At 35.6% G+C, this 12,885-nt stretch overlaps 1 protein-coding gene across 39 annotated transcripts in view; it reads left to right on the top strand.

Moving 5' to 3' along the window:
- EHBP1 (EH domain binding protein 1) overlaps positions 1–12,885 on the top strand; it is a 370,582-nt gene that overhangs the window by 97,013 nt on the left and 260,684 nt on the right. For all 39 annotated transcript variants that reach the window (XM_055377993.2, XM_019021230.4, XM_063696160.1 and 36 more), the window contains one exon: positions 1,375–1,428. Coding sequence is in view for 37 of the 39 variants with exons in the window: in XM_019021230.4 (XP_018876775.1) it covers positions 1,375–1,428 (54 nt within the window). In the remaining 2 variants the exon portion in view is untranslated. The remainder of the gene's footprint in view (positions 1–1,374; positions 1,429–12,885) is intronic.

Below are 12,885 nucleotides of genomic sequence, written 5' to 3'. Positions count from 1 at the left end.
ATATGCAGAAGACTGAAGCTGGACCCCTTTCTTACACCATATACAAAAATCAACTCAAGATGAGTTGAAGACTTAAATGTAAAACTCAAAACTATAGAAACCCTGAAGGACAACACAGGCAATACCTTCCTGAACATAGGAACTGGCAAAGATTTCATGACAAAGCCACCAAAAGCAATTACAACAAAAGCAAAAGTTGACAAATGAGATCTAATTAAACAAGAGCTTCTGCACAGCAAAAGAAACTATCAACAGAGTAAACAGACAGCCTACAGAATGGGAGAAAATACTTGCAAACTGTGCATCTGACAAAGGTCTAATATCCAGCATCTCTAAGGAACTTAAATTTACAAGAAAAAAACAAAACAACCCCATTAAAAAGTGGGCAAAGGACATGAACAGGCACATTTCAAAAAACATACATGTAGCCAACAAGCATATGAAAAAAAGTTCAACATCAGTGATCATTAGAGGAATGCAAATCAAAATCACAGGATAGCATCTCACACCAGTCAGAGTGGCTGTTATTAAAAAGTCAAAAAATAACATGCTGGCAAGGTTGTGGAGAAAAGGGAACACTTATACACTGGTGGTAGGAATGTAATTAGTTCAACCTTTGTGAAAAGCAGTATGGCAATTCCTCAAAGAACTAGTGGCAGAAGGGCCATTCAACCCAGCAATCCCATTACCGGGTATATACCCAGAGGACTATAAATCATTTTGCCACAAAGAAACACGCATGTGTAAATTCATTGCAGCACTATTCATGGTAGCAAAGACATGGAATCAACCTAAATGCCCATCAGTGACAGACTAAATAAAATGTTGTATGTGTATACAATGGAATACTATGCGGCCATAAAAAGGAATGAGATCATGCTTTTTTCTGGAACATGGATGGAGCTGGAGGCTATTATCCTTCACAAACTATTGCAGGGACAGGAAACCAAATACTGCATGTTCTCATTTATAAGTGGGAGCTAAGTGATGAAAACTCATGAACACGAAGAAGGGAACAACAGACACTGCGGCCTATGGGAAGTTGAAGGGTGAAGGGTGGGAGGAGGGAGAGGAGCAGGAAGAATAACTATTGGGTACTAGGATTTGTACCTGGGTGAGAAAATAATCTGTACAACAAACTCCTGTGCCATGAGTTTACCTATGTAACAAACCTGCACATATACCCCAAACCTAAAATATAAGTTAGAAAAATTATAATAAAAATAATGCAAAAGAAAAGAGTAGGCTATTCTGCCTCTCCATTTTTAAAAGCTAGTAAAAGCTAAAAACAAGGCTATATATATTTTCTTAATTGGATTTATTGGACTAAAGACATGTATTTCAATTCCATTTCATATTTTGCTTTTGTTACAGGATCCTCATGCAGAAGAATTTGAAGACAAAGAGTGGACATTTGTCATAGAAAATGTAAGCTAATGGCAAATTTCTTCACCTTTCACATTTTCAAATTTATATATGCATTATTAAGGTACATTGGCATTTTGGTGGTAGGAAAAATGTTGCCTTAAGAAAATTAAATAGTGATTTGTAGCTTTTAGAATGTTTTTAAGGAAATGATAGCCAGTAACAAAATTATTTGTAAGAAATGCTTTTATTAACACTGTAAGTCTTCAGTACTAAATTATATGTATGTTTGTATGTATGTGTGTGTATATGTGTATTATATATATAAAATATATATATATATATTCTGTTTGGGGTTTAAGGGCAAGCCCATGTCTTACTCATCTTTTTATCTGTCAGCATCTAGCATAGTGCTTATCACATAGCAGATACTCATCTAAACATGTGTTGGATGAAACCATGAATGACTTTTGAAATCTTTAAAAATAAAGTATGTGGGCCGGGTGTGGTGGCTCATGCCTGTATCCTAGCACTTTGGGAGGCTGAGGTAGGCAGATCACCTGAGATCAGGAGTTTGCGACCGGCCTGGCCAAAGTGGTAAAACCCTGTCTCTACTAAAAATACAGAAAATAGCTGGGCGTCATGGCGGGCATCTGTAGTCCCAGCTACTTGGGAGGCTGAGGCAGGAGAATCACTGGAACCCGGGAGGCAGAGTGAGCCGAGATTGTGCCATTTCACTCCAGCCTGGGTGACAAGAGTGAAACTCCATCAAGAAAGAAAGAGAGCGAGAGAGAGAAAGAAAGAAGGCAAGAAAGAGAGAGAAAGAGAGAAAGGGAGGAAGGGGGAAAGGAGGAAGGGAGGGAGGGAGGAAGAAAGAGAGAAGGAGAGAAAGAGAAGGAAGGAAGGAAGGAAGGGCGGGGATTTAACTGTTTATTTGGGTTGAGAGATCCTAGATTGGTACCTTAATAATCATCTTAAGTTAATTTACATGTTGTGGAATCCCAAGTGACTAGAAGGCATATAGTAGGTATCCAATAAATGTTTATTTACTGGGAATTAAAGAAGACAGCCCATCCAAATATAGTGATTAATAATGTAGGCTTGGAATTCTTGGAAAATCTGTCAAATAAGGGAGTGGACATAGGATGAAATGGAAAATATGTTAACATTCCTTCTCTCCAAACATTTATTAATATATTAGATTCACAGAAATCTAATGAAAATAATACAGATGACAGGAGTCAGGTAAACCTGATTTCAAGTCCTATCTCTTCTACTTACAAGCTCTGTGATCACTGGGAAATTTCTTAAATTCTCAGTCATACAATTATAGGGTTGCTTGAAGATTAAATAATTTTCAGTGAATATTAGCTTTTACCATTGCCATCATCATCATGACTGTTCATCATGATAATTGTTAAAGTTCTAAAATGTATTTATAACAGGCTTATCACATGCTTTGTGTAATATTCTTTCTTTCTATGCCTGACTTTGGTATGTATCTCAGTGACAAAAGGAATTTTTTGTTTATTCCCTGGCAGTAACTGGGCCATGTTTAGGACTAAAGAGCTGAGAAGTTTGGTAGTGAGATCAGGTCCATTATAGATTTACTTTCATATCATAAAGTTATGAGATTTCAGAAGGATTGTGAAATTGCTATATTCTTAATGCATGGGAAAGAGCACAGATGCACATGTTATGACCAAAGCATTTGAAATACATTAACTCAAGAGAATACACTAATTTATATACTCTAAATTAGGGCAACTGTCATAAATTATGAACTATATCAAAAGGATGAGTTTATGTAATTAAACCGAAACAAGACAAACAAAACAAAGGAAGTGCTATATTCTCACCTGGAAGATAGACGAGAATGGGGTAGATCTCCCTCTTTAGTTTTCAGGAGGACATTAATTTCTTTCTGCCAATATCAACTCCTGTATAGTGAGATTTGAGAATAATTTTTTTTTCTCTGTCTAGGTGTATTAACTCTTTTTACCTGCTCTGGAAAATCTAGGCCAGTTTTCTGAGATGTGTACAGGACCCCTACTTGCATAAGTAGATTTAACAAGGGAAAAGTTTTATTTCATTCATCTCTGTATCTACCACATTTTTTTTTTTAAACCATACTACCTTTGGGGTAGTAGCTTCTCAATAAATATTTGTTGAAGGAGTGAGTGAATGAATGGTATAGTTAAACTCTGTGAACTGTTATAAATCCTGTAAGGATTATTCTTTTTAAGAGAAAAATACCTGTAATCCCAGCACTTTGAGAGGCCAAGGCAGGCAGATTGCCTGAGGTCAGGAGTTCGAGCCCAGTCTGGCCAACACGGTGAAACCCCATCTTTACTAAAAATACAAAACAATTAGTTGGGCTAGGTGGCGTGCGCCTGTAATCCCAGCTACTCGGGAGGCTGAGGCAGGAGAATTGCTTGAACCAGGGAGATGGAGGTTGCAGTGAGCCGAGATCGCGCCACTGCACTCCAACCTAGGTGATACAGCAAGACTCCATCTCAAAAAAAAAAAAAAAAAAAAAAAAAAAAGAGAGAGAGAGAGAAGAATAACGTGAGTAACATCCATCAACTATACAGAAGAAAATTTGAAAAGTAGACCCTAGAGGCAGTAAAACAGCATGTGAAGGATCCATATGCTGTTACAGTAGGAGCTCTTCTGATCAACTTTATTGAACTTGCATAAGCCAATCTCATGAGATTTGTCTGTATTACCATCTGTGGGATTAAATAAATATTCTTAGGCTGGGCATAGTCTCTCACACCTGTAATCCCAGCACTTTGGGAGGCCAAGGCGGGTGGATCACTTGAGGTCAGGAGTTGGAGACCATTCTGGCCAACATGGTGAAACAGCATCTCTACTAAAAATACAAAAATTAGCCAGGTGTGGTGGTGCATGACTGTAATCCCAGCTACTCAGGAGGCTGAGGCTGAAAAATCACTTAAACCTGGGAGGCAGAGGTTGCAGTGAGCCAAGATCGTGCTACTGCACTCCAGCCTGAGCGACAGAGCAAGACTCTGTCTCAAAAAAAAAAAAAAAAAAAAGAGAAAAGAAAGGAAGAAAGAAATGTTCTTAGACATTTTCTTTAAACCAAAATTTGATATAAGTAGACATTGCATTTTTCAAGTATTAGCAGTTTGCTTTACTTGACTTAATCTAATGAGAGATTTTTAACCTTTTAAACAGATGATTCAGTATTCATTCATTCAGCACTTAAGTATTCATTGAGCGTGTATTATGTGCTAGATACTGTTCTAGGCATTGGAAATAGTGGTGTATAAAACATGATTCAAGACCAGCCTGGGCAACACAAAGGAGACTCAGTCTACAAAAAAATAAAAAAAATTAACTGGACATGGTGGCATATGCTTGTGGTCCTGACTGTTCAGGAGGCTGAGGTGGGAGGATTGCTTGAGCCCAGAAGGTCAAGGCTGCAGTAAGCTGTGATCGTGACACTGCACTCCAGCCTGGATGACTAAGTGAAACCCTGTCTCAAACAAAACAAAACAAAAAAAACCAGATAACAAGTTAACAAATCTCTTCGCTGTGTAGTTTACACTCATATGTGTGTGTGTGAGAGAGAGAGGATAAAAATTACTGTATGAAAGATTTAGTATGTTAGATAAAATAAATACATAATGTATGCTAAATATATAGTAGGTTACATAAATGCTCTATGGAGAAAAAAGGAAGAGGGATAAGGATCCCCCGTCTTTATGATTACATAGTTATAATGAGCCACCTTATTATTTCTAAAGTCTCCAAAAGAGAATTGGGGTATGCTTGTCAAATTTATTTAAAATATATTTTAATAAGAGAGTTGATGAAATGAATATTGTAAGGTATGGGAAAGTTTTAAAATAACCTTGGCATTCTATATATAAACCTCTCCTAGGTTATAGCTCCCCTCAGTGGTGAATGATGAAATTGACTTTTGCAGATCATCATGTAGCAATAACATGTTACAATGTTATACTTTCCCTTACATTTTAATGTGCTTTCACATTTCATACAAAAGAATTAGTGAATTTCAAAGAGCTAAAGTTCTTCTCTTTGTCTTGTAAAACCTCAATTTTGTTAGAAATTCTGTTGATATATTGTCCTGACACTGAAAAGGTATGCTCTTTGAATGGAATTGTAATACCTTTCTTTTCTTTGCACATTGTGTTACAACCCCACAGTTAATAAAGAAATGTTGAGACTTTAACTGTAATGTCCAGTAGTAGCATTAGTAACAAAGAGTGAAGTTATACTTAATATAAAATATCCCAATAAAACAGAAGTCTCCAAATATATATCACTGTAACAAATTTATTAGATCCTTACTATGTACCAGGTACTATGTATAATAGAATGCTTTATACACATTATCTCATTTGCTCATTATAATAACTCTGGTGTGAGTCAGATATAACCCTATTTTACAAGTAAAGAAAGTGAGGTTTAGAGAGGTTAAGTAACTTGCCCACAGTTATATAGCTAACAGGTTGGGATTTTATCCAGTCTTGTCTTTCTCCAGGGCCTTTGCCCTTAACCCCTACTGCAATAACTGGCTACCTTAATAAGAAAGATGAAAAGAGATCATTTGAAATTGTAGAATCATAGGGAAGCTTTTAATCAGTCTTCTGTAGTGGTAAGCCTGTGAAGAATATATGTATCAGATTAGTGAAGGTAGTCTTTAATTATTGTTTATATACAGTTTAGAAGTTATTTGGGTTAATTATTTCACTACTGTTAGACATTATAAAATGGAATTCTAGAATTTATCAGTCACTAGAATTCTTAATATTTTTTCTCAAGGCAACCTTACTGCTTCTTTGTGCAAATTGACGTAATGCTATTTTCATTTTATTGGTTCTCTTGTTTCTGATTTCTCCGTTTTGTCTGAGCTTTCTTCTTTGGACCAGAAACTTTAGAGTTGAAATTTTAGAGGTGGTTCTGCCACTTACTGGCTATGCAACCTTAGATAAGTCATTTAATATTTCACAGCTTCCATGTAGTCGTGTATAAAATGATGGTATTAATATCTACTCCACAGGTTATTTGAGATTGGAAATAATGTATGTAAAGCATCTAGCTTGGTAAGGAGTAGCTATTTTTATAATATTCCTTTCTAGAGGACACAGAAAAATATAAAGGAAAGAAAACTAGATTTCTAAATTTTATTGTTGCAGGATTTTAGTTTTTCCATTCCTTTATACCACTTACACCTCTCAATGATTTCTAGACTTTACTGTTATCTCAAAGCAATGACAAGGCAACTTGTAACATCTCACTTGGACTAAACTTAAAATATTTTTCTTTTTATCTTTTGATTTAGGATATCTTCCCCTTATAAATTTAATCTAGGATTAAGAACAAGTATTTCTTTTGGATCATTTACAATCCATTTACTTATTAGTGTAGATAAGAATGGATACTATAAAACACTATGTTTCATTTTTTCTACTGTAATAGAATAACATCTGTTCATCCAGACAGTTGACATTGTAGGGTTTTTTAAAAATATGAAGCCACAACAGTTATATTTAGGAAACAAAATTTTTTTTCTCTTCCTGGTGTTTTAGATTACCCAATTAAATCCAGAACCATTACATTTGTAAATTATATCCATAGGTTTTAGTTTCTTGTTTTTACATTTGAGACAATGTCTTGCTCTGTCACCCAGGCTAGAGTGCAGTGTTGTGATCATGGCTCACTGCAACCTTGAACTCCTGGGCTCAAGCGATCGTCCTGCCTCAGCCTCCCCAGTAGCTGAGACTACAGGTGCACACCATTACACCTGGCTAATTTTCTGTTTTGTAGAGACGGAGTCTCCCTTTGTTGACTAGGCTGTTTTGAACCGCTGAGCTCAAGCAGTACTCCCACCTCGGCCTCCCAGTGTTGAGATTACAGGCATGAGCTACCACACCCAGCTGGTGTTGGTTTTTAAAATCTAAAAAAATTTATTTTTCTGATTCCACTGTTTTATTTTAATACATTAAAAGCATATTGATGAAAGGCACCAATCAGATTGAATCCATTCATTAATTTATTCAACCATTCTGCAATATATTAATATGGATTTTCTATATGCCCAGACATTTGGTGGTTATTGAAGATATAAAGTCAGTTAAGACATGCAGAATTTTGATTCTGAGATTCATGGTTTTTTCTCCCACATTTTTTTCTGTGAAATTGGGATCATCTTATATCTAGGATGTCCCACAGTTATAACTGGTAGTTTTTTGTTTGTTTGTTTGTTTTGCTTTCTTACTGCTATATAAAATAATGATATATCATCTTTAAACCAATGATAACTTATATTTGATGACATAAGATAACCTGTCCTCAAGAAGCTTATAAAGTAGTGAAGTGTCAGAGAGGTAAAGAACTGCAAGGAAAAACATAAAAATGTTCGTAGGGTACTACAGGACAGTAATGGAGGGCAGAGTCAGAATAATTCCTGGAGGAAGTGGCTACAGAGTTTAGTCTTGAAGGAAAAAGGAAGTTAGGCAAAAAAGGCATTCTAAGTAGCGGAAAGAAATAGCAAAATTAACTGAAAGAGGAAAAACAAAACCAACAGAAAACATGAGCTCCCCCATTAAAGATTAATAGACATCTGCTTTTTGTTTTGTAACTGTTAACCCAATGAATGTAATAATAGGCATAAGATTAACTTGGTTCTTCGTCCTCCATGGAGATCAGTGGGGTATCAAAATGTGTTTTCTTGGTGCTACCTATTCACTATCCAGTCTTTCCCACTATTTCTGACTGTGACTCATGAGATAGGAAGTTCGGCTCCTCCAGGGCTCCACCAGTCCCTTTTTTATTGCTGTTTGTTTGATGTTACCTCTGGAAGACTTTTAAGTGAATGGCAATGGGCTAAATTAATTATGTTAATTCCAAGGCAGATGGCTGGACCTGGTAGCACACGCCTGAATCTTAACACTTTGGGAGCCCGAGGTGGAAGTATTGCTTGAGCTCAGGAGTTCAAGACCACCATGGGCAATATAATATTGTGAGACCTTTTCTCTACAAAATGTCAAAAAATAGCTGGGCTATGGTGATGCATGCTTGTAGACCCAACTACTTGGGAGACTGAGGCAAGAGGATTGGTTGAACCTGGGAGGTTGAGACTGTAATGGGCTCTCATTGCGCCACTGTACTCCAGCCTGGGCGACAGAGTGAGACCCTGTCAAAAAAAAAAAAAAAAAAAATCCAAGGCAGTAGTGTAAATGCTCCTCTGCTTTGTTTCTTTTGTTGGATTATGTTGAACAGGATTACTTGCCCAACCAAACTCACCTGACAAGATTATACCAAGAACAGAGATGATATAATAGCTCAAATAATACAATGTAAACAATATAAAATCACAATGTTTCTGACCTTATTAAATTTAAGTTTGAATCCTTCTCCAAAATCAAGTCAATCTCTTGATCTCGCAAAATAACAATTCTGATAAATTACTTCTACTTTTTCTTTCAGAGAAAAAAAGTGTATAAATGCTGCTTCTCTCCTTTAATTGTTTTTTTTTCTGTGTCACCTCAATCAAGGCATCTCACTTCAATGTCTGGGGAAAGACTGGATATCTTTTTCAGAAACTGTAGCTTGCACTTTCTCCTGTAGCTCCAAACTGGGATTATCTTTTCAGCCCCAAGCATTTCAAGAATACATTTCCAAAGGTCTAAAGAGTGTCTAGTGCATATGAGAATATCACATCGCAAACATTAGCAGTGCCCCTCTTCCACCATGGAGTCAGTTTATAATCTAACTATCAGTAGAGATGGCTCAGCCTTTTTAGGGTACGGCAGCATTTACCTTAGTATAGTCCTGTTTATAGCATTCCATTTAATGTTCCACCCCCTCTGGAAATGTGGCCCAGTTAACTTACTTGAACCTAATCAAATTTCCACTAGGCAGCATACTCCACTTTTTGTTCTTCTATTAATCCAATAATTAAGAATGGTTTGGTCAGTAATGCCCATTTATCTGTATTTGTTAGTATTATATACTATTTATATATACAGTAAACTTTTATTTTTCCTGTAGTTCATTCAACTTTGTGTGGAGGGAAACCAGTCCTTTCCTTACCCTATTGACTGCAGTTTCGTCAAGGAAGAAAGTGAATTCTCTCACTCTTGCTGAATGGCAAGAAAATTCATGTGCTTATGGCTACTTGCTGAGAGAGTATTGTTCTATACAGCACTAACCAGAATACATTTGAATGATAAATCAAAGATCCCTGTATTGTTAGATCTCTTTTAGGCCATTCTTTTGGTATAAACTTCTCAACCATGTTCTTTTCTTACAGTCCCAGAGTCTTAAACCCTTTTGGATTTCTAAATATTTCGGAAATTTGAAAGCAATATATAGAGGACCTCTGCTCATCTTGTCTTTCATACAAATGTAGCAATTTGGATAAATCTAATCAAGATCCAGTGTTTTATTTTTAGTTTCAACTTAACTTTTTTGGTTATTTTTCAAATATGCACAAAAATAGAAGAAATAATATACTAAACCTCTAAGTACACGTCTCCCGGCTCAATAATCTTCAGTATTTTTTTCAAACTTATTTCATCAGTTCTTCTACTTTTCTGTTGTTTGCTTTACCAGATTTAAAGTACATTTCAGATATTATATCATTTCTTCTATAAATAATGAAGTCCACTTGAACATCATCAGCTTAAGAACGTGGTTAAGAGTTACTGGCATGTCAGAAAAGGTGACCTACAAGCAAATAATTTTTTTTTAACTTAACTGCCTTTTAGATGATCTCTCTGACCTGTTAGGCTGCACATTCAATATTATCTTGATTCTTAAAAAGTGATATTATTCTTGTTTCTACAAAGAAAAAAAAATGACTATATAAGAAGCAACAAAGCTTCTCTTATAACCCCCTCAGAGTTAAACTCCTGAATTAACAGTAGGAAGCTCATGGTTCAGACAGCCTTTTTTAGTCTTTTAATTATCCTGTCAACTTTCTGTTGTATATGATTATGGGAATGATGACTGGCTGTCTGTAAATTAGGCAGGGTATAATAGATATGACTAGGAGTTAAATGAAAAATTTTTAGCTAACTAAATCTTACTTTGGTTGCATTTCAGAGAAATTTCATATATATATATATATATACGTATATATATATATATGTATATATATCTCCTCCTTAGTTTCCGTTAATGTTGAGTATTTAATGTGCTGTTCTAATTCAGAAATTTTTCAGATTGTGCTTCTAGAGGAAAAATCCCATCTCCTTTATTCTCAAATGATCCTTTAACTTTAAATAAAATAATGGAGAAACTTTTGTTGTACTTAAAAAAAGAGGTATGCCTAAGAATGATCATGCATGCTTTGAGCCTGTCAACTGTACTGGATTTATCTTTGTGTAATGCAAGAAACTCTATGTTAAAATAGTGAATAAAAATTACATGCCAGATAATTTATTTCACATAGCAGTTTAATTTGTGAAATGTCCTAGCTAACACATTTTAAGGGAAAGTTCCATTTTTTAGCAACAGAGCACTGTTTTCATACCATTACAGTGTTCTTGTTTTCTGGTTCTGTTTTTCTGAGTTTTGTCCCTGTTCAGTATTTGGAGATTCATCTTTATTGACATTGATCATACATTACAGATCAAGTACTGCAATAAGTATAAAAATTCACAGGATTATTACTCATAATTGCTTATTTATCCAACCAGTATTTAATAAATAGATATCATGTGACAGATACTTGCTACATACTGAGAGTGTAATGGTGAAAAAGGTGTGGTCTCTGACTTCCAGTATCCTACAGTCTGGAGTGGGGAAACAGGCAACCACTATGAAGATTAAGTTTAGGATGTTTTATGTTCCCATATAAAGAGTACTTAATGCAGTCTTGGTGGGTTAGGGGAGGCTTTCTATTGAAAGTGATATATAAATTGAAACCCTAAAAAATAAAGTTTTTACAATCCTTTTTCTGTAACTTCAAAATCCAAAATCTCTACCTAAGATGTTTATAATTTTTTATTTTTTTGGAAATTTGATTGAAATTCATTTGGTGGCAAAACCTGACCTTACCCAAAATGAAGCTATTCGTGGTATTTATTCCACTTAGTGTAAATGTTTATTCATTTTGCTGCAAAAATAATATGTTTGATTATTTAGTCAGACTGCCTCAGACTTCACTGGGAGTGTGCTGTAGTATATATATGGTAAAGGCATTGTATTTCCTTCCTAAAATCCAAATGAGAGATTTCAGATAGGAGATTAAGTACTTTTGATAGTTGTCTGCATTGGATTTGTAGGGTGCTTCAGGTGGCTGGAGCAGCTTGAGCAGAGGTCTGGAGGCAAGAGAGGCTTCTTTGTGGAACAGCATGTTGTTCACTAGATTACTTTCTTTTATATTTCACTTTTTAAAGAGTGGTTGATTTTTCTAGGGTTATAATAACTTAACCATATGTTAAGTTACTTTTCTTTCTAAAATTACTTAGGCCAGTGTGATGTTAACTTTAAGATCTTGCTTCACCTGCCTCTTAAAATAAAAATAAGCTATATCAGCTGATCAGTTAATAACTTCATAAATCATAAATGATACTTGATATGTTTTGTTAAAGAATACAAAGCATTTTCAAATAAAATGGGACATTTCATCTTTATGAAACATTTCTAAAGTGGATGTTATTATAATTTCACTCAGTGAGATTAAGTGACTCACCCAAGAACACACAGAAAGCAGCTTAGCCTGGCCTCAAACTCATGTCTTCAAACTCCGAAACCCATGCATTTTACCATTTACTCACTCACTCAATCATCAAACATTTATTGTCCTAGGCACTAGATTTAGAGCCTAGTGCTATATTAACTACTATGGAGGATACAAGAGAACACCTCCACTCAGATATTAATTTTGGTTTGAGGGATACGCGTGTGAGACAAGAGTAAGGTGATATGTACTATGGTAAATGTATAATGATAGCTGAAAAGTACAATAGAGATTAGAGATAGACCAGTTAATATGGACTGAAATTATCAACAATGTTTTAAGTGTAGCTTTTCAGACATGGCTATGTGTATTCCTAGAGGTATCTGACAGTTTCTGTCTTTCTGTATTGTAAGTTTTTTTCTCTGATAAAACTAGTAGTAGTTGTATTGGTTTGTTCTCACACTGCTAATAAAGACATACCTGAGACTGGGTAATTTATAATATAAAGAAAAGAGGTTTAATTGACCCACAGTTCCGTATGGCTGGGGAGGCCTCAGGAAACTTACAGTCATAGTGGAAGGCACCTCTTCACAGGGTGGCAGGAGACAGAATGAGTGCCAAGCAAAGGGGGTAAGCCCCTTGTAAAACCATCAGATCTCCTGAGAACTCATAAGAACAGTATGGGGGAAACTGCCCCCATAATTCAGTTATCTCCACCTGGTCCTACCCTTGAGGTGTGGAGATTATTACAGTTCAAGATAAGATTTGGGTGGGGACTCAGCCAAACCATATCATTCAGTCCCTGGCCCCTCCCATATCTCATGTCGTCACGTTTC

Source organism: Gorilla gorilla, chromosome 12 (genome assembly GCF_029281585.2).
Source record: "Gorilla gorilla gorilla isolate KB3781 chromosome 12, NHGRI_mGorGor1-v2.1_pri, whole genome shotgun sequence".
NCBI classification, from domain to species: domain Eukaryota; kingdom Metazoa; phylum Chordata; class Mammalia; order Primates; family Hominidae; genus Gorilla; species Gorilla gorilla.
The sequence above is the reverse complement of the archived record's forward strand: the minus strand, read 5'-3'. Positions and strand labels throughout refer to the sequence as shown.